Source organism: Cygnus olor, chromosome 2 (genome assembly GCF_009769625.2).
Source record: "Cygnus olor isolate bCygOlo1 chromosome 2, bCygOlo1.pri.v2, whole genome shotgun sequence".
In the NCBI taxonomy this organism is placed as follows: Eukaryota; Metazoa; Chordata; class Aves; order Anseriformes; family Anatidae; genus Cygnus; species Cygnus olor.
The window spans coordinates 63245727-63268752 of record NC_049170.1 but is presented as its reverse complement, the minus strand read 5'-3'; the positions used below and the strand labels follow the sequence as shown (position 1 = coordinate 63268752).

Here is a 23026-nt window from a genome sequence, read left to right as displayed (position 1 = left end):
CTGACACATTTGGTGATGTATGAATGTCAAAGGGATTTATATAGTCAACTTCAGGGTTCTAAATTAGAACTTGAATCCTCTGTACAGTCAGTGAAGCTAAACACAGCTCAAAGAGCTTTCCTCTATTGGCTATGGCTGAATCACAGGGAAAGCAGCTTCCTATCTTACATACCTACAGTGAGGCACCTAAAATAGATGGCATGAATAATCCCTAAAATGAAAACCAGCATGGAAGAATGCAGTAATGAAACTTAATCCACTTATCTCTAGGACAGTTATGGCCCATTGTGTTTCCCAGGACTGAAGTTGAGCCTTATGCTTTCCTTTGGTCTTACTCCTTTATATGTGGCAAGTAGCTAGCAGAGCGTTTTTCCTCCCTTATCCCTTCTCATAATGATGCTGTTTAATGCTAAGATGTGATGCTCCCACCAACAGTAACTCCCTCAGGTGAAAAAGGTCACAGGTTAAACTCTGACTCAAAGACCTGAAAATGTATGTTGTCACCAAATAATCAACTATCTGGCTAAAGAGAAAGAAGGTATATGAAGATAATTTGCCAAATTCACATTTCACTAGGCTAAATAGAAAAGTTGCTAAGATCAGAAAATTGTTATTCTTGCTATTTCTTTAAAATATTGCATGGTTGCTCTAGCATACACACTCATCCCACATTGCATTTTTGCCTTACAGCCCTCGAAAGTGCTGCAGTCGGCCAGGCAAACCTTTATAATCTCCAGACAGTCCTACTGGTATCAGCAGATCTGTGATGACACAGTAATTTAGCTGCACAGTGCAGGTCTCAGCACAGGGTTAACAAAATTACATTGATGGTGAAAGGGAAAAAAAGTTACTAGCAGAAGTTGGCTGAAAGGAAATGTTTTCATTTCAGTCACACAGAGGTGTAGTCAGGAACAGCATTTTTATGCAAAATTCTGAAAAAAATGGCAGAGCCTTTCAAAATAATATAAATGGTAAATGTGGCTCTCCTACGTGGAAATCTGTAGGTGGGGTAGTGGAATGAGGTTTTGGCTGTGTGTCTGTTGAAATGAGAAGACGGTGCCTTTGTATAAGAAAGGACATCTAAGGTTCATTCATCATTTTTTAATCCTTTCAGAAATGACTTATTACATAGGAAAAGCAATCAGAGTGGCCAAGTCTACCTTAGTTTAAATGTCTGATCTGGGGTGAATTTTGAGAGAGAGGATTGTTGCCTGGTGTTCCAATAATTTTGTTATTTCCATTGTGGGAGTATCCAAAGGCCCAGGCTTTTGGGATGATATTTAAAGGCATTCCTGGGGACTTAGGAACAGAGTTTTGGTGCCTGCTTGTAATTTTAAACATATATGTCCACTGCAAAGGAATAATCACTTTGTCTGGTATTGAATATGTATAGGCATACTGGCATTAGTTTTGTTTTGTGCTTTAGAGGCAGAGGGTTTTGTAGACTAAAGACTGTTACATACATACAGTTTATATACAGAAAGGCTACATTCTTTGAACAGGAATCCCCACCGTTACTGAAAATATGTTATGGCTCTACAAAATAACAGTTAAAAAAAAAAAAAAAGATATTTCTGTCCTGAGAGTGTTATAGTGACTGATATGCTGATGAGACAGACATTTCAACTTCATTGCTAAATTTTCAGGCTCCCAGGCGGTCATATGCAACATGAAAAAAAAAAAAACAACAGCACATTGCTATATCTTTTCCTGAAATTGGTACTGGAACTGGTGGCCAGCTGGGAGAGTGCCTGCTGTCTGCACTTGCAGAGTGGATACCGTTATATCAGTGGGCACTGAAATCCCACTCTGAGTAACTATGGATGATGAACATGGGAGCAATCCACTCCTGGAGCATTTTAGTACAGGATATGCATGCTGTACATTAAGCAAATGGCTAAGAAAAGGGTTAAGAGGGTTTGTTCATGAGCTACCCTTGCCTGTGAGGATCTGAGAGCACTGTCTGAAGCTATGCTGCAGTGTGTTTTTGCTACCTGGAACAGATCTGAGGACCACTGCTCAGGACACAACAGCCTGGAAAATGCGGTTTAAGGATGTCTGCCTAGAGGTCTGTGATTGCATTAATTATAAGCCATGAATCATGGACATTCTGTTCCTGCATTTTGTAAGATTAAAGTAGCCTATATAAATAACTGTCATTACAAGGTTTTTTAAGTGGATGACCATTCTTGCTTCCAGTAGCAAATTTGGAGAGATCATTATCTTTACATTTCCACTAATGGGAGGGACATTTCATTCTGCTGACAGAGATACAACACTTCAGCTTTTTTTTGTGTCTGTGCCAGCTTGACTTTTTCCTACTGCAGTGGTCCGCAATTGACAGAGTCACAGCAAACGGGCATATTGTTTCCAGCCCTGGACTCTCCAGTGAGCAATAAGAAGGTATCTAAACATACAGTCAGAGAGCAGGAGGCAAAATTTAGAGGCCACAGGCTTGGGTCAGGGCTGGTTAAAAACACTTTGAGTTTGATTCAGAATTGGAAGCAAAGACAGAATTAGTTTTCAGCAAATTTACAGCACATTTCTACACTCTCAGGGAGTGTCCCACCTCTACAAAAGCCTCCCTGCAGGGTATTAACTAGACTGTTTTTCAGAGTGCCATATTCTAGAACAAAACTCTGGCTACTGAGTCAAGATCAGCTCCATCACTGTTTCTTTGTCTTTCCTTGCATGTTTCCTTGACTCTGATCTCTTACCGTTCTACTTAGAAGGCAAATGCAATCCAGCTGCCTTGCACCTCAGTACTACTGCCAGTCATCCAAGGTCACCTTCTTCCACCTGTCTTGTGGGAGTACAAGATCTTTTCAGAGAAAGTTCGTTCTGCGCCAAAGGCAGTTTCTTTTACTTTAAACTTGCAAGGAAGTTGTATATCTAGGCCATTTGTTGCTATTATATATTTCACTGTTTTTCTGACACTACTAGTCTGGATTAGAGCAGTATATTTTCAGGATGCCAAGTTCTGTCTGCCAGACCTGTAGCCTCATGATTTCACCTCTGAAACATGGGATCATCTTTGTTTTCCATGACGATTTTCCTTTATATGACCAAACAATGTGAAATGAAGGTCTATATTCTCCCTAAGAGACTGTCTTCTCCTTCATACAAAGCTGCTTTCTGTCTCTCACTTTTGGTGCTAAAGCTCACTTTTGGTTTCCTTGCCTAACTTCTGGGGATATTCCACTTTTTACCCCATCTAATTCAGGATTGGGATTGGAGACATCAGAATAGATACACATACAGAAATATTCCTGGCTGTCCACACAAGAAACCTAAGAGTATAGTAAAACTGGAATTGTGTATCATCAGTGCCCAAGATGACTTATTATGATCTAGGGTACTATGACTCGTCTTCAGATCTTATTTAGAAATCAAAGGAGAATATGAGTTTTTGCTAGGTGGCATTGAATTGCCAGGACTAGCAATGGATATCCAATATGGTTTGCCATGTGCTGCTATGAGGTGTTGCATGTGATGACGTCACCACATTTATCTTATCCTGAATTATGTCTCAGCTTGGGGGGGTAACTTCTTCCAAATCTTCTTGTCAGCAGGTAGAATACTTTCTTAATATAAAAGACAAAAACAAAAACAAACAAAACAAACAAACAAACAAACAAAAAACAGACGCCTCTAATTTTTACTCAATCTTCATGTTTTTCCAAAAATATAAGCAGAAAATAGGGGTGTGAAAAGAGGAGAAAACCACAGAATTCTGGGGATTGCTGGAATAAACTCTCTTTTAGTTCATCATTCTGTATTTTGTTCTGTATTTTGGTTAGGCAATCACATAAATCAATGGCAAGTTCTAGCCAAGACCCAGTTGGCAAAGTGTAAGTTTTCCAGTATAACTGGGAAATGAATGGGCTCTTTGGCTGCCAACAGTCCACCTCCAATAATGTGACTTGCTGAGTTAGAAACTAATTGGCTCTATGTAATTAACTTCCAATATTCATTATCATTGTGATACCTAAGGTACTTGTAAAACTGATGATTTTATGCTCAGGATTTCTCTGAAGTGAGGAAATATTACAAGTACCATTTTCCAGATGAAAAGCTGAAACAGTGAGAATTATCTGTTAACATTGTTTTACATGTTAATTTTGTTAATGGTGCTATTATATTAAGTTTTTGTACACATCAGGAAGTAACAAGTCATCTTCATTCTTTCAACTCACAGTGACTAGGAAGAAAATACTAAAGGAGGAAAGGTACAGCCTGTTAAAGTTGCCAGTGCCACAGTAGATTAGTGTAGTTTATTACCCAAGGCCTCCTGAGGAGGTCATATTTGGAGATAAGGCAGATGGACAAATTAGAAAGAAAAAGAAAGGAGGAGAAGGAGAAGGAGGGGGAGGAGGAGGAGGAGGAGGAGGAGGAGGAGGAGGGGGAGGAGAAGCCAATGTGTTTCTTCATGTTTAGCCATTATAATAGTCACACTACTTAGTGTAGGTAAGTTGGCAGGACTCTGCCTTCAGTCGTCTTAACCAAAGCCATTCCAGAATTCAGTGGCTAAGCAACACAGAAATGAAGTAATTCCTACTTCAGGAGGGTCCATATCCATGTAATCCTGTAGCAGATTTTTGGTGTACTGCCTTTTTACTAAACACTAAACAAAATGAGTGCATTTTCTTAAGTACCAAGGCCAACTTTTGTGGTCCAATTTCCTGGAAGCAAACAAAGAATGTAGAAGTGATGTAAGGAGACACTTTTAAAAATACTTTTTTTTTTTTTTTTAAAGTCATTCTCAAGTAATCCTTTAGGATTTGGTATTTATACCACAACTTAGACTAGCTAAATATTTTTTCAGGTCTTTTATTTTTCTGCATATATGTATGTGACAATAAAAGTTAGCTGACATTCTTTTTACTTTCTTTCTTCATTACAACCATAACAATACTGAAATGAGCATGTATTCCCAATCAAGTTTATTGGCTTAGGGCTTAAAGTTAAGCACATGGTGAAGTGCCTACTTGTATTTTTATCCCCAATAATGAACAGAATTCAATATCATTCCTAAGGTATTGACTTCTTAATTACGGGGCTGGAGAAATCTTACATAAATAATGGTCATGACATTTCCAACTCAAATTTTCCTGATTTTAACTAGGGGGGGAAAATGAAAAAATCAGAATAAAAAAAACAATTCCTTCCCCCCCCCCCCCAGCAACAACCCCCCAGAAAACTATACATAGACATGTACACTTTTGGTCATTAAAAAGAAATTAAATACATTCCTCTGTCACTAGTAGTTGAAGTTGGAGGAAGGATATTGAACAATTAAATACTTTTTTTAACCAGAGTTTTTTGCATGCCTTGATGAGTTTTAGAATTCGTCAAATAATAACATTTTTTATTGAACAGACTGTTTAGCCAATATATTATTGTCTCATGTTACTCAAATAACTGAGTTGTTAATAGAAAAATATATATGCTCTTGTCAGCTGCTTTTACATTTTGAGGGTGGGGTTAAGGAGGCCTTCTTTTGGTAGAGCTGGGTGAAGTGATCTAGATGGATAGAATACAATCTTATTTCACCTGAAAATTTCCAGTATGATCACAGTGTCTGTGAACTTGTTGGTCTGTCAGACCCTACTCTTTGTTCTTGAACCACTTGGTGAATTCAGTCAGGAGCAAAAATCTTAAAGCCACTAAAGGTCTGCAAGGTACGTGAAATGGCATCAGGTATAGGGAGATATGAGAGGTTTCCTGCCAATAGAGATAGCTATGCCATGAGCGTAAGTTATGTTAAACTCATAAGAAATCTATTTGGGAAAAAGTGTTTAGAAATACCCTTCCAACAGGGTAATCTTCAAAGCTTACACTTTCTGAGAAACTAAATTGCCTTGGAGATAGAAATCTGTAGGACACCTACCTTTAGTTTTAATCTTCACAGAAGAACTTGCTTCTAAGAAAAACATTGGGGGTGGGGGGGGGGGAGTGGGTGGGAGAGAGACATATACCCAAAAGCAAGCTGAAAACAAGACAAACATGGCAATATTCCTCTTTGTTAAATTAGCTGATGCTGAGTGATTAGTACTATTGTTCAACTCAGCTGTTAACTCTTAGCTGATTTCCTAGTGCTTAATTTCCAGATAATTTTAAAGAGATTTATGCATGATCTGAGAGTTAAACACAGATTTATATGCAGTACTGACACAGGCATTGTATAGGCATATATTTAATATGAAATATTCTCTGAATCCAGACTTCAGCAATATCTTTAAGTATGCTGAGGTGGAAGACATTACTCATATACCTACAGATCCCTGCATCCGCCAGCACCGTGTTGAATTGCGGTGTAGTGAGGGATAAGTACAAGTCTTATCTGTGAATTTGCCAAGTGGGTGAGACCATTGAATTCTGGTGGTATTGAAAGAAGCCTCAATCAGTTAGTTGCTTCTCTTCTGCATCTGGCTTGGAGATGAGTCAAGAAGAAAAACAGTGCTCATTTCCTATTCATGTATTATGCATAATTTGCTTTGAATACCTTGTTTATTCTAACACAAAGGCTATATTTTAATTTTATATTAGTACTATATTAGTAGGAAGACATGAGAATTAAGTATGTTATTCAAGTATCGAGCCACAGATTAATAGAAAAGAAATTTTTAAATGGCTTTGAAATGCCTGCATTGATAAAGCTATATCCATTATTCTTCTCTCTTACTACTAGGGCAGAAATAATAAATATTTTAACAATCCAAAAATAGATGGAAGTAGTAAGATTGAGTAAGCAGAAACTGTTTGCCAGGAGATTAGGCTTTAGTTGGTAGGATTTAAATATGCCTGGCATATCAAAGCAACGTGACAAGCCAGTATTTCATAATGTTCTGTGTCTACCTCATAACTTGTTGTGAAAGGCTGATGACTGTTGCCAGCTTGCTTTGTTCTTATTAATATTTTTGAAGATAAGAAAGTGAAATAGCTTCATTTCAGGAATTAAGTCATTTCTTTGTGCCAAAATACTGACAGGAACTCTTGGTGAGGGAAGATAAATTAGAGGTCTGACCGCTGTGCCACAAAAAAAGAAGTCAACATTGCTTGAAAGGAATCTTGCTCTTCAAGGTGGTGTTAACTCTTTTCACATTGCAGATGTGGATGTCAAGTGGGTTTTCTGCTGTGAATTCCTATAATAAGAAATGCATCAGATAACTGAACTCAGGCACTGTTGAAGTCTGATTTTGAAAGCCAGGGATAATTTTAGGAAAGGGGAAGTCAGAAGAACCAGCAAGTTTAACATGCAGACCTTAGTCAATATGGTAACATAAGCTATAGAACATCATGCGCTGCCCACATCTAATGGGATATTTGCCTTCTTGTCTTTGTCATTAGTTATTGCAGCTTCCTCAAAACAGCACTTGCAATCCCTTCCCCTCCCATCATGCAGACTGTATTCAAATCCCCAGTAAATAGCTCTCCATCCACCTCCACTTAACTCAAAAAATTAGCCTTTCCTATGGGTCCAAAACTCCTGCTCAGGCCCTTACCCAGCACAGCAACAACAGTAGCCTCCTCCTGGTACACCTCACATGGACCAGCTTTCTCCTGATCAGTCCTGGCCAAGACACCTCTGTCTGCTTCTTGCATTGTTCCTTTGACCTACACACCTGTGCCGTTATGCTGGTTCTTCATCTGCTGCAGAAAATACATGTTTTCTTACTCAGACAAAGCCCTTTGCTGTTTAGTTGAGCTCTTCCTATAAAGAACCATCTCCTATTACCACATTGACCTGTGCATTTGCTCTGGCAGTGGGACTGGCCCTTGTGCCTTATGCGCGATGGACACATGGGGCCATTTTCCACCCATCTCACTTCCAAAACCTTTTTCAGGACAATTGTCCTCAGTACTCTGTTCTCTGATGTCATCAGTTAGAAAGTGGACAGTGTCCACCTGAGGTTTCAGATACTCTTCTGCTCTTGTCCCATGTTACTGCTTGTCTGGCTACTTTTTACCATCTTCTGTATATTCACCTGGCATTGGGAGCAGAAACTGGCTATTTTGAAACTCATATAGACACACATGATCTGTGACTGCAGCTTTCGAAGTGTGCTGTGAGACTGTGTCAACATATATCATCTGATGGCAAATACCATTGGCACATGAAGGAAGTGACATGGAAGTCACAACCAAGATAAGAAGTCAAACTTTTTATTACAGATGAACACAAAAACCAGCCGTCAGCTCTTCTGAAGAGGAGTCACTGCAAACCTTCATCTCCTCATCTTGAAATAATTCTTACTTCACCTGTAGTTAGGGGCCAGTCCTTTTGCATCACTTTGCACACCTTGGTGTAGCTGTTTCGGGTGAGGGCTGTTCTTCAAATAAGACAAAGCCCTGGGTGGGCATGGTTGAGACTTGGTTCATTTACTTGCGAAGAACACATGCTAAAAATTGGGGAGTGTAGTCCTTTTCTTTTCCAGACTAAATAGATACAACAGACATCAAAGGAGGACTCAAAATTACTGGGAAAACATGTATTAAATAGCTGTTTAGTGGATGTTGCTATAATTCCTACCATATCTTACCAAAAAAAAAAAAAAACAGAAAATATATAAATATATCCTATATACACAAGCAAAGCAACACAGCTGTCTTGTAAGCAGGAATTAGTAGCAGGACATTGTTATAGAAACACTACACATTTTCCCTTGGGAAACTGTTAAAACCCCATAAATTCAGTCGATTCAAGGCCACAGAGAAACAATGTTCTGCTTATGCTCGTTTCCATTTCTAGTTGCTGAGATTGACATTTTACAAACCAGGTTTCTGTACATTCTCCATTTCATTTAAAAACTACAAAGTTCTTGGATCGGAATCCTTATTCCCACTGAAAAAAAAACCGACCCAAATGCATTCCTCTCCACATTTACATTTTTGTTTCTCCCTTACTTGGTTAAACCAGACTGCAGGAAGTTTTTTTTCACTCTTTAATGCAAGTGCATAATTGATGGAGCAACACTGTAATGAAGTACATTAGAAAGGGTTTTAGCAGAAAAACACCAGAGATTCATCTTAAACTAGTTTAATCTAAACAGTTCCATGACAACAGCTGGGGACACAACTTCTGGGACTTGCGGATGCAAATTTATACTGGAAGATAAGATTCAGTGAAATCAATGAGTTGCAGCTGCTGTGTCTGACACAGACACTACTACATCTAGCAACATCTTTTTAGATCAGAGGCAGACTAAGCCCTAAGATAAGCAGCTACCCATCTGTCTCATGGCAAACTGCAGTTGGATGTTAGGTGGCAACTGAATTCTTCACCATTCAACTTGCATATTCTTATTAATACAAGACCTTTTTGTCATTTTTATACTGATTCTGCACAGTTCAGATGCCCCTTTCCCTCCCATACACTACCTGTGATTGCCAACTGTGTAACAAAGAATGTCATTCGAGATTTCCGCTTCCTCCTCCATGTAGAGAAGAGCACAATGGCATTTCCAGCAATTGTGACAATAAAGAGGATCCAAAGAGTTACCAGCTGCTCTGTCTGCATTGGGAAGAAGAAAAAAAAAAATCATACAGGTAGGTGAGCGGGTAGTAACTACAGTTAAGCCAGTCAGCTAACCTAGGAAAAATGAGATAAGAAGAATTTACATATATATATATATATATTCTATTATTTGATTTGCAGTGCCTGCATATTACTTCTGTATTCACAAAACCACTATCATTATTTGTGTTCTGCACTGGACACCAAAATGAGAGGCACCCTTCAGTTTTCTCATGTTGCTCCAACAAGCTGTGAAATAACCAACTGCCTTTGTAAGGAATATTGATAAATGGGCTCCTTTGGAGAGATGGGGGAAATAAATACTTCTCTTCCTCACAGCTCCAGTGAGTAGGGGTCATGCACAAGCTCTATAAAATTCAGACATCCACTCCATGATCTAGATGTGCACCAAGACTGAAAAGCAAGCATGACCCACTGTAAGGAAAAGTAAAATTGCGTAGCCAGCAATACGTGAGGACAAAACGTCCCCTAGTGGTAGTGTGCACAGAGAAAAGAAGTAAGAAAAACAGTTATGCACATTCTCAAAGCATCAGGATCCTCTGGCTGCAAGAACAAGGGTGTACATATGCACGATTGCTTGTTTTGTGTGAGTGCATACAAAATTTTCTCACTCCCTTTTGGCCTACCAAAAATAATTTGGTCTTCTCTAAATGCAGATTAGTTATTTTCCAGTGGCTATTCTGTAGGTTTCTTCTAGCTGTGTGAGACTGCAAAGTCTGTTTTCTCCATATCAGCCAGCCAGCTCTGAGAAGCACTCAGTCTGGCGAGCATGGGGTCAGCTTGGAGAAAATACTCTGCATTTCTGCAAAATTCTCACTTACAAAACCTGTCTTGTGTAATGCATGTAGTGCCATGGAGGAAGACAGTTCTGCTGCTCTTCTGAAAGCACTTTTCACAGCAACAGTTTGAAGGGCACAGAGGAGGGGAACGCAGGAAAAAAAAAATCCTGAAGTATCCAGCAGCAATAATATATACATTGTTATTATAGTCAGTGAGAGAAAAAATACACATATGGCTCAGCAGGACCAGTAGCCAGCACCCATAGTCACTCATTTACTGGAAAGCAAGCTGTGGCCCACGGTCCTTCAGCCAGCTTTGCTCCAGGTAGGTGGTGATGGTATCCTGTGAGTTATGTGGGCGTGCGGGAAAGGCAAGACGCGGTGCATGAGCAATCCAGGGCTGCGCTCCCTAAAACCAGGGATTAGTCTAAGTGCACAGTGAAGGCTGTGTTTAGATGGTTTCATTTTTCCCAGCATGATAACTTTTGTCGGTATAATCTGCCATTAGGGCCACCTCACCAAACTTTAAAGCTCTAAAGAGAGACAGCTACTCTAAATTGCTTTTGTAGTCTGGGTAATGGCTGTATCTCAGGCATGAGTCACCATCCATCTCACCTACCCTGGGATGGCCTGTCTCCGCTGATTATAGACTCACCTACATAAGACAACCAGTGTGGGCTGAATGCTTAACTTCTATATGAAGAAACAAACAAAAAAAACTACACCTTTTTCATGTCTGCATGTCCCTTCCAAAACATTTGGCAGAGCAATGGTGAAATTATGCTTATACACTTTGTTTTGTATAGAAATTGGAAGGGGGTATCTTTTTGGAAGGTAAATACAGAAACAAGCAATCAAACAAACTAAAACTAAGATTTCATATCACATTTGTCCTTGAAATCAATAGGTTCTCCTCAGGGTTTGGTTTGTCTTTTCTATTTCAACACAGATCTTTAACATGTGAAGAAAGCTATGGGACAAGACTTGCTCCCATTTTCTGTGATATAAAATCAGGAGAGCATTTTCTTGAAATAAATTCAGTATTCCTGCATTATACTGATAAGGGTAAGAACAGAACAAGGCTCTGACACAAATATTTTCATGATTCTTGTAGAAGGAATACCTAGGTACCAATAGAGACTGTGTTAGAGGGGTGTTTCCTCCCCATATAGGGGCAGCATGTACGGTCAGCTTAAATCCCATCCTGCCAAAAAAAATCAGTGCTTTAGGCTCTACAGAAATGTACAATTAATCCAGTCTACAAAGATAACCTAAAAGGTGCAAAAGCTGAATAAGGAGAGGTAAGCTTGAAAGGCCATAAACAAAGGTATAAAGGTATAAAGTCATTCTTGGGGATTAAAGAGGTACTGTAATTGGCAATTTCAATCACTGCAGCCTCTACCAGTCTGTATTAGCCTGCAGAATGAAAACTCCTGTAGTTATTAATGGGATGCCCACCATGATAAAGGCGTCCATGAAAGCTAAGACTGGAATTCAAAATGATCTTGAAGAACTGGAAATGGGCACTGAAAGAAACAGGATGCCATTCAATAAAGGAGCAGCATAGGACTCTACAGTGCACTAGATGCAATAACACCAGGTTGGGTGAGCCTTCAAAATATCATCCCCCCAACACGTATCAGGTGAATGTCCCCATGAGTTGAGCACTACCATGAAAACAACCACCACCACCAGGAGACCAACACAAGTGTCACTTGTCTCTGCTCTGACCTTTCCACTGTACCCAGCTGCTGTACTATGTCCACTTCAGGGCAATGTGGTTCAAGAGAGGCATAGGGCGATGAGGTGACAGCATTCTAGAGGATATAGCCGGGTAAAAAGACTGATTGAATTAAATTGCTTAATCTAGGAAAGAGCTGACTGCAGGAAAAGATGAGCATAGCCTTGAAGACACAAAAAGACTGCTGTTAAAAAAAAGGGGGCGGGGGGAGGGAGATAATCTCTTCTTCAGATTTACTGCTTATTGGCCAAAATCAGTGAACCAAAATTAATTTAAAATATTTTGACTTACAAATATACTTGTGTGGATTGATTGAGTCAGTGAAACCTCCGTGTATGAAAGCCTTAAAAAAAGCCTTAGATTTCAGTTATAGCTGATTGATCCCTAACTTCAGTGCAGCTGCATTTTCTATAATTCTGTTTTATTCATCATACCGAGGTTGCTTAAACACAGAGGTTTCATTTCATGCCATGTTTGTTCATCAAGCAAAAATTCTCTTTTTGTAACAACCTTCAGCAAGGTGATTTTTAAAAATGCAATTAAAAAAAACCAAAAACACCATTATTTAATAATATCTTGCACAGACACCAAAGTTATTCTGAATAAAAAGAAAGATAATAACATCTCCCAGGTCCCTTGTGTAAAAGCTTTCAGTGAGGGCTGCTTTTCCAATGGGCGTTACTAATTACATTACACAAGAATGCTGTGAGGGAGACTGGTGTCATCAAGAAGTACTTTTAGATTAGAAAAAATAAAAATGCTGGTGACCTAGTTAAGGTCACAGAACAAATCAAAGTCAAGAGAATTTCCTTGGTTTGATTATAAGAATTGCATATGCTGCTATTGCACAAAACTGTTGTTTGAAGCATAGAAGTGCTTGACATCTGAAGCACATATTTGTGTTTTTCTAATTTGCTTTAAGATTAAAACCAGCTTAAGTCAATGAAGCAAGCCTCTTCGTGAGTGAAATGTAAGCCAGAAAACCTGGCTGAAGAGTGTGTGCATTTTCCTTTGCTCGTAGAAGTGGTTTATTATTTTGTCTCCGAGAAAATTTCTGAATTCATAGGTTGCAATAAGTCTAGCCTGAGATGTATTGTGCTTTATATTTGCAACAAACTCCATCCCTAAGAGCCTTGTGTGTCACTCACTCATGGTTCATATACCATCCCAGGGCAGAAGGGATCTGAATGGGTTGTAAGCATTTGTTTTATTATAATATGATTTATATTTATCTCGTACCAATGACAAAATTCACATCTGAAATCTGCCTGCAGGCTCTCAGTGCTGTATCTCTGACTTACTGTAGTGTAGGGGGTAGTAATGGAAAGTGTTTAACACCATTCCTAACGAGACTGGCTGGTCCTTTAATGTGAGGTGAGAATGCTTATAGCAAATTCAAGTCCTCCCTGACCTGCTGCCTTCCTGCTCTGTGTTCTTGGTCAGTTTGGTGAAGAGGCACTGATCCCTCATATCATAGGTTGGTAGTGACTTACGTGTCTGAGCACCTTTTTCTTGCTAGCTGGTTAAGTTCTGGGAATATGCAAACAGCCTGACTGCTTACCTTTTGTTTATTTTAAAAATAATGTTACAAATGTAACCTACTGCAGCAATTGAGATGTAATCATGGAGCAAAGCAAGCAATTTCACAAGGAACGTCCTCTTAACATGTAAAAAGAACACATAAATCTGCTTGCTAAATTAGGGATTGGGGAACTGGTATGCTCAAGATGATGTTCACCACTAGTAGATTGCATTGCACTTTCCTAAAGGAAAAAAAAAATCTTTTCTCATCCTCTGAAAAAGTCACTTTAATTACAGATCAGGTAAGCAAATGGATGACTCTAGGTTTTGCATTATTTTGATTCTGTTATAGAAGATCTGGAGTACTGAATTTTGAATACTGAAAATGCATTGGACAGATTTGTTATTTCGGCTGCCTTCATTTAGGGTGGAACAAAAAATGGGAAGGGAAGGGAAGGGAAGGGAAGGGAAGGGAAGGGAAGGGAATTAGTTTTCCTGAGGCAGATGGGTGCAATGAATCTTGACTGATTCCACTTGGGGATTTACCATCTGTTTACCTCTAAGCTAAATTGTACTTTTGACTGTAGCATTGAAAGAGATCAAAAAAAGACTGGCTCAAAAATTGGCTCAACTTCATTAAGGAGTCTTAAAGATATTGGTACAACCTCTGAGACAATTCATAGTTTGTAAAATAAAAAATATTTTTTTCTTTAAAACAAAGAAAACCTCTGTTCCATACTGCCAGAATTCTCCACAGCAGAATCATAGAGGAGCTCTTGGCCTGGATGGGATGGAGGTGAGGCTGTCTCATTGCTGCCGTCTTTTATCTAATAGGAGAAGATGGACCCAAGGGAATGGAATGAAGCTGCAGCAGGGAAGGTTCAGGCTGGATATTAGGAAAAGATTATTCACCGAGAGAGTGGTCAGGTACTGGAACAGGCTACCCAGGGCAACGGTCATGGCATAGAGCTTGTTGGAGTTCAAGAAATGTTTGGACAACACTCTCAGGCATAGGGATTGATTTTGGGGTGGTGCTGTGTGGAGACAGCAGCTGGACTCAGTGATCCTTGCGGGTGCCAGACAACTGGGGATATTTGTTTCTAAGATGGAATTCGTAATGAGAAGCAATAAATGAGAGATGCAACACAGGACATTTTGATTAAATATTAGGGAAAAAAAATTCAACATGAGAGTAGACAAATACTGGAATTGGAGCACAGGGAGGCTCTGGGATCTCCATCTCTGAAGATATTCGGAACGTGAATGGACACCAGAGCAATCTGGTATTGTTTGAATTATCTCTTGAGTGGTCAGCCTTGGTGACCTCCAGAAGTCCCTCCCACCTTGAATCATGCACATACAAATATGCATAAGGCCTATTTTCTTAAGGAATGTACTTAAAACTTAAAACTAAAGTGTTTTAAGGCAGGCAGGTATTCAGATGATAGTTTTGCACAAGTTCTATATTATTTATTGTGTTATAGAAACATAAACAACTCAGACCTTTGTGGAAATTTCTATGTAAATTAAAAGTCACCCTGCAAGTCAGTTGTAAAGGCTATTGGCACAGGAAGGACGCAAATATCTTAGTCTTAGGGAAAGCAACTTAAAAAGTATTAGGTGGCATTTAGTTAAAGCTTATGCAGAGGTCTGAGACAAAGAATTTCAGCCAGGGTGAGACCAGCTTAAACAATGAGCTGTCAGAAGTAAAGTGTGATGACATTAAAGTGTCCATAACTATTGTTGTGTTTACCTACACACAATATAAAGGTTCTTTAAGAGAGAAAAAAGAACAAACTTGGTTAAAGTGCCAACTGGAAACATCCATCTGTCTTCCTGTGTTGAAACTTTCAACACAAGTTAGGTTGTGAAAAGAACAACAGAAATCTGTTTGAAAATAAGCTGTAGGTGTGTTACATATACTTCAGTTGTAGATAGCAGTTCTCACTGTCAAGAGAGAACAAAATAAGAGTCAACAATAATTTTACCAAAAGAGAGAGAACAGCAGGAATACTTAGGCTAGAAATAATCTTCATACACCAAATATTAAGCATCTGAATGTGAAAGTTCAGATGATTAATTCAAACCACCTCCTAATTCTCAAGAAATATCAAAAAGAATAAAAATAAATAAAATATCAAAAAGAAGAAAAAGAAGAAGAAAAAAGGAACATCTGTGGAGAAGGAAAAGCCACAAAATAAACGGCCGGATCACTTAATTCATTTGCAGATGGACCATGTCTCAGAAGAAAGAAACACACTAAACAACTTGGAAGATCACTGAAATCTTACGGCCTAGTTGTCACAAGTAGCAGAAATTGTACTGGCCATTCTTATAATACAAGTGTGTTTTGAAAGAACATTTTCCATCTAGCAAGTCAAAAATGAGAAGATGACATTATAGAACACTCACACAAGATGGTCCTTAAAAATTTGTGAAAGCAATTTGATACAAAAAAAAAAAAAAAAGCTCTGAGAAAACTCGTGAAGATAGCGAAGACTGAGAAAAGAGTCAGTTCAAAGAGAAGTTTTATATTTTTCTCTTTAAAGGTGCTTCCACTGTGATTGAATTTCAGAGGAAGACATTTGGGCAGGCAACAAACCCTCTAGGAGTTGATTTTTTTTTTTTTTTGGTAGCTTGGCTTGGAATTGAGCATGATTCAAACTGCATAAATGCTAGTTCAGCCTCAGGTTTGTCTCTTGGACCGCTACTTTCCCATTTAAGCCCTGGGGCAAAAAAACACCCCTGACTCTGATGGACCCTGGCTATTAAGTGGTTTCTCTTCAAACCCCAATATCCCCAAGCAAGCGTAGCAAAGAAAACTCAATCTGCATCCCACATTTCTCTGAGTCAGGCATGAGCTTTGAATTCAGCAGACGCGATGGTCATGCCTGATGGTTTTCATATCTTCTTCTGCACAGACGCTGCTTTACTGCAATGATTTCTCACAGGATGGCTCTGATAGCTTCCCAGCACATGACTGTAGGTTATTCTGTTATTCTGACATCAATCCTGTGATGTGTTGCCACATGAGGCCTTCACAGTACGTCAGAGATGCTGACAACAGTCACTTCTCCATGTGACTTTATGCCTGGAAGAAGGGCACAGCTAGAAAGGGACCCAAGATCATGTTTTCTGTTTTGCCAAATTTGAGAAGCAGTTTTGCATGAGTTGGTATCGGTATGGTATTACGCTCATAGTCTGTGAATGTCAATGTGTTACATAGAGGAAAATCTAAAATATTTTCTACATTTTAGACTTGGAGAAACAGACTAGGCAAGGAAACCTATTCACTAAATCAGAACATACAATCTCAAACAAAGGGGTAATTATGTGACTAAGATTACTTTCAATCCTTTTTGAAATCTGGTTATATATATATATATATATATTTATGTATATTTGTGAATCTCTCATTTTAAAAAATATATTTCTTATCTCTCACTTCACCATCGCAGGTGAGGCAGGGTCACTTCAGTGGGCAACATTGAATGCGTGTGAATTGCTGTGATCTTTCTAAGCACCACTAACAGCAAAACAAGCCATCCCCAGCCTGCCCTCAAATCCTCCACAGATGTTACTTGGGTAGAGGGGAAGATTCTCAGTCAATAACATATAACAATAATTCAATTTTCCTAGCAGATGGTTCATATTTACCATTCTGCTGTGTTTTGTTACATGGATAATAAACTGGGACAGTACTATTCAGTTTTTATAGGGTGTTTTTTGTTTGTTTGTTTGTTTTTTACCAGTTGTACTCTAGGGAGCTTCCACAGAAGATAAATGTATTTTGCAAATTTTGATCTCATCAGGAAATATACATTTATCATGATGTATCTATCTATTTTTTTCATAGAATATTTTGAACAAGAAGACATAATATTAGGTCACTCAATAGCCCATCCATAATTGTATGATCTTGATAGCCCTATTAAAAACTGTGAAACACTGTTCTTTCTTAATCACAAAAAGGGGTAAGATGATTAAGTGTGCCTAATTAAAACACCTCACAAACTAAAGAAATTATTATTTTCTAGGTCTTATTTTTTAGGAGAGGCAGACACAAACCCTATGGGCTGTTCGGACCATGAAATCAGAAGTGTGAGGGATGGTAGTATAAAACTGCTTGAATTGTCTGTCTCAGAGCTACACAAAGCTGGGCTGTCATATAGTCATTTCACTTCTGTGCTACCTTTAAGCTAGTAGATGAAGCCAGCCCACCCCAGAGCATTGCAGATTTGTTTCAGAAGGTGATCAGCTATTGCATTCTCAGTGTGACAGTCCAGCACCAGCATCACTCATCACAGCATATTGCACTGTGTTAAGGAGTTCCTGACACTGTATTTGTATAGGCTTAATTTTCCTCCTCTCCCTCCACTGAAAGATAGCAAAGTCACTTACGAATTATTTGGTTTGCCCATTTTCCTAAAACTTATGATTGCATTTGCAGAGATTACCCCAGAAATTTGACAGCACCCATTAATATTTTTCTCTTATGTATTCAAGGATGGGGTGCTTTGTGCAGTCTGCTTTAAAATCAGAATGAGCAATAGTATAGGTGAATGCTTTCCAGGAGATAAAGAGATTCCAGCATTTGGATGAAATGATAAGTCCCTGGATTCTGGCTTAGGCTCTGAGGACTGCTGGAGCCACATCCTTCTTACCTGATAGTTTTACAAAACTAGCCTATGCAAACCTTCTCTCTGCACACTGGTCTTCTCAGCTCTTTGCTGAAGGTGGTAGGCCCTGAACTTTGTAATGAACATTATTCTCTGTGGATGATAAGTACATGGTCTTATATTTGTGCTTACACTGGCATGGCTCTACAGTCCTGTTTAATATCTGAGCTACCTGGGCTACAACATGCAGATACTGGCAATGCTACTGGGGTGGGGGGTGGGGGTGGGGGTGGGGGAGGCCAGTCACTGTCTGTCCTTCCTGGAAAAAAAAAAAAAAAGAGGGGAATTTTAATTATTCATGAAAAATCCTTTGTAACCATTTGTAGTGGATTTAATGTGCATGCTGTTTCTCCTGAGAGCTCTGATCCTTTGGTGTCCCTGCTGGGGTGATGCTGCACAACACAGGGACCAGGGGTCATGGCACCAACCTCTGGCCCAGTGGTTGGGGTTCCCACCTGGCAGCATGGTATTGGGATTCCCAGACAACCTTGTGTAAAAACAGCAAAACTCTTGTGCCTTGCTGCACAGGTGGAGACTCAGATCTACACATCAGGAAACAAAATAAGGAAAGGTACTAGATGTGGAAGGCAGGAGGTAGCGGTGGGAACACAGTCCTGCCAAAGAAGAAATAATGACTGGGACTTTTCTGCACCCTAACTTTTACTCAGTTGCATAAAAGTATGGCATCCAATTTACCAACAGATTTTCTTTTAAAAGAAATGAAACTACTCAGGAGTGCCTAAGCTTCGTAGCTGCTGGGGGCCTGGGGAGGTCCTTCCTCCAGCCTTGATGAAGACCCCTAGCCCTGTTGATCATTGGTACTCCTTTCTCAGCAGAATGCATTGAACCTATTTGGAGATTTTGGCTTCACCCCAGGCTCTCCAAGCAGGTTTCTAGTTTGCACCTTGTGTCCCAGGTCCCCAAGAGTCAGGTATGCAGAGCCGAGGGACTCCAAAAGTGGAGGGAGGCCACAGGTGTTCAGATAATCTCTGATCTTTTCAGCTTACTGTATTTGGCAGAGGGCAGTTGACACTTGCTTAGAGCCTTTTTACACATAGATTAAATACATATGGGGGAGATTGTAAAGGGTTGTAATGAACTCTCCTTTGGCCTGGGAAGTTTGATTTGTAAATAATACCAATTTGCACATCTGTTCTGAATTTGGTGCTGGCACAGCCAACAGGGCTTCTAGAGTTTGTGGTTCAAGACAGTGAGCTACCTGCATGCCTCATGTAAAGGCACTCAGGCAAGATAAGGTTTGGGCTTTCAGTGACTCTCTGCCATCACACAGCAGCAAGACCTGCCTGCAGGTGGGCAGGAGCTGCTGTCTTTGTTGTGGGAAGCCCCAGCTCACCTCGCATGCCCTGTGGCACACCTTGGTCCTACCCCATAGGGTGTGACTGCACCCCAGCTCTAAGGCTATCATGCATGGCAGCAGACTCACACGCAGCCTTGGGGGGCAAAGCCTCATCTAGCAGCTGGCCAAGCAGCTATAGTAATGACTACCAGAAGGGAAGCACACATTCCTCCAAGTGGGTGAAATGGTCAATTTCGCAGCAAATAAATAAAGAAAGGAAGAAAGAAGAAATCTAATTGAACTGGCAAAATGCTTTTTAAACTGAAGCAGCACAGGATTTAGCTGTTAAACTCTGAAGAGGCGTGGAGAGAAATTCAAATGTTTCTGAAAGAGGGAGCAGGGAAGCATTCATGGTTCAGCTCTGAGTCACATTATTTTACTTCTGCAATGTTGCCACTATGGTGTAACCCAGACAGTACCAGTAGGTGGGTACAGGTAGTCCTTCTGAAGCATGGGAGGAAAAGAAGAAAACAGTGCTCCCTTTTCATCGCATAGTTCAAGATGTGTATGAGATACCCTACAGAACTGACATTGGGTAAAATCCTTAAAAGAATCATTAACGTAGGAATTGCTGCAGGTACTGTGTGGGCATCATTCCCTAGTCTCCATTTATTCATTTAAATCATGTTTTCCTATTATGCCTTTGGTAAGGTAGATTACACCTCTGCATTTCCCAAAGAGAAATAGGTGCACTTGCTTGCTTTCTGTTGGACATAGAGCCACGTGGCAAGTCCCCACATGCCACAGGCACAGACCATGTCCAACTTATCCTGGAGTTTTCTGCTTCATGGCCACCCAGTGTGTGTGGTTAACCTGCACCTGTGTGGTGGCTGTTTGTCCAGTCTCCTTTACTGTTAGCAATGGGCTACGACATGTTTGAAAATCCTAATAAACGGCCAAAGCCTCATTTGTAGCTATATTTTGAGCACCAAGTTCAAATTCTATGGGTTTTCAATCTATTCAGCCCATTCCAAGGTGACCTTTTATTTCCTTAGCTGTTTAACCAGAGCCTTGTGAAGAGGAAGGAGATGTCTCCCTTGCTGGAAGGGGTAAGGACATGACCACCATCCAGAGCATGGGTAGTGCTGGTGGAGGACAGCCAACCCAGGCAGCAGGTATCAGCAGCACCTTCCACATGTGAGCATTTACTGAGAACTGAAATTGCTGGCAGGGAGCCCTGCCTTCCTTGCACAGTAGTTGTCAGAGCAGGTGCTTTATTCCTCCTTTCCTGCAGCAGCACCAGCTGTCAGCTGTCTCCAGAGTCAAAATATTTCCATGCTTATCAGCAGCTGGTAATTGATGTGAAATCAGTGAACCTCCTCGCAAAGTTCGTGCTATATTTGCCAGAGCTAGACATCAGGCAGCAGAGTGCAAGTCTAATGAGAAGCTCTCAGCTAACTGAATCAAGTTTCTTTTAGCAGTGGATGAGCACACGTGACTATCCATGGTATCCTAATTATTGTAATTTACTTATTCTGCCCTATTAAGAAGCATTTTTTTCTGCCTGGGGACTTTCTAATCATGGAATTAATGTGTCACTTTTACCACTATAAAATACTGCTCCCATGACATTTTTCAGATTTATAGCCCTCAGTGTGGAGAGAAGAAAGGAGCTAAAGAAAAAGTAGTTAAAAAAAGGTTTTGCTCCTTACTTGTGTTGTTTTTTCAAGAGCCTTTTAGGATTCTAACATGAAGAGAAAAATAAAATAAAAAGGGAAAACAGAAAGTTTTCACGCTTGAAATCCCACATAAGACAGTACTGTCTTACCAAGAAGAGAAAAAAAAAAAAAAGTAAAAAAGTATAATGTTAAATGAGACCCAAATTAATGAATTGTAGGACTAGAGATCAACTTTTTCCTTAGCAGAGGTGAAAACCAGTGGTAACTCATTTGATTCCACATGCATTGTACCAGAGTACTATCAATCTCCTGGAAGTCAAAATTCATCTGAATGTATCCCTGATAACCAACGATATTCTCAAACGAGGTGAGTGCCTATGCTTTTCCGTCTGAAAGTGAAGCTCCAGAGGGAACGGCAGGGTACTTCTTGTCAGCCCTTTTAGTAACTTGAACATAACTAATACAACTACAGTAAAGTGACACATGACACACGGCATGAAATTAAGCAGTGAAAACAGGCACAGAAAGCTGAGGCAAAGATCTAACTCAGCACCTCTTTCGTCTTTTTCCTACATTCACATATTGCAAGGGTGATGTTTATTTTGGGAGATGAATGAATACACTACTCGTGTCATTCAACAGCATTCACTACTGGATCATTCATCCCGCATGTTCTTAAAGAGATGCTGCATCCCCCTCTCAGGATGAAAACAAATAAACCAGCCAACTAATTAAAACCTGTCCCTCTTGTTTTTAAAACAAAGAAACAAACACACAGACAAAAAATCTGTCTCACTTGTGTGCAGATGTTTGTTACAGATGGAAAATTGAAAAGAAATCCCTTATGTCAAGACTATGGCTAGAAGAAATTATGTAAAAGATGTGTTAAACTAATATGCACTTTTGATTAAAGATGCATGTATAATTACAATGTCACTTTAGAAAAGCAGTACCACCCCCTCTTCTAAGGGGAGACAATTGGCTAAGACCTGCAAGTCTGAACTCCAAATCCTGTAACCCTTGTTTTTCTGTAAATGCCTCACACATGCTGTCACCTGTCTTGCGAGGGCAAAACCCACAAATATACAGGCAAAAAGTTCAATAATCCTAGGTGCCTCCCTGCAGAGGTGCTGAAAATGCACCAAAGCTTGTGAGAAAAGTAATGCACTGGCTGTACCTTAAAGGAATAGTAAAAGGATCCCCACTCCTCTTCTTCCACCACTTCAGTGAAAGTCACTGTCTCAGTGCAGGTGACAAGGGTGAAATCCAGCCAGCTGGTGCCAGCTGGGGACCTGCTGCTGGCTTCTGTGGAGCTGACCTCCATCACTGGGTTCTGCTTGAATTGTCTAGGTGCTTGTTTTCCTAAGAGTTCATGCAGACAAGTCTCTCCCGTAAAAGCAAAGCAGCAAAACCAGCTTCTCACTGCTCCACCACTGGCTACCAGAGGCATCAGGCTTCAGTGTAGCTGAGTGATAAAAAAATAAAAAAGCAGAGGAAAAAAAAAAAAAAAAGCCAAGCTGGCACCAGCCCTTTGAGCTCTCTTTCAGCATATCTCTATCAACAGCTGTCCACATGCTCTTTCCAGCAGCTGGACCAGTAGCTGGTAAGAAAGTCAGCACACGTGGACCCATCCATATGCCTTGCAGGCTCGGGACTCTCTGGCATCCACAGTTGCCAGCTCTGGAGCCAGGCATAGCTGTAAAAGCACGGACCTGGGGCACAAACTCATATTTAGTGCATCCAGAACTTGTTCAGCTTAGTGGAGTTGCTCTGCCTTGAGACCTATGCAATC

At 40.0% G+C, this 23026-nt stretch overlaps 1 protein-coding gene across 2 annotated transcripts in view; it reads right to left on the bottom strand.

The window, feature by feature from the left end:
- Positions 1 to 22745, bottom strand: part of NPSR1 (neuropeptide S receptor 1) — a 58634-nt gene extending 35889 nt beyond the window's left edge. For both annotated transcript variants that reach the window (XM_040549151.1, XM_040549152.1), the window contains exons 1-2: positions 22412 to 22745; positions 9382 to 9514 (exon numbers count right to left, since the gene is read on the bottom strand). In XM_040549151.1, coding sequence (XP_040405085.1) covers positions 9382 to 9514; positions 22412 to 22684 — 406 coding nt within the window. In that variant the 5' untranslated portion in view covers positions 22685 to 22745. The remainder of the gene's footprint in view (positions 1 to 9381; positions 9515 to 22411) is intronic.
- Positions 22746 to 23026: the final 281 nt, after the last annotated feature.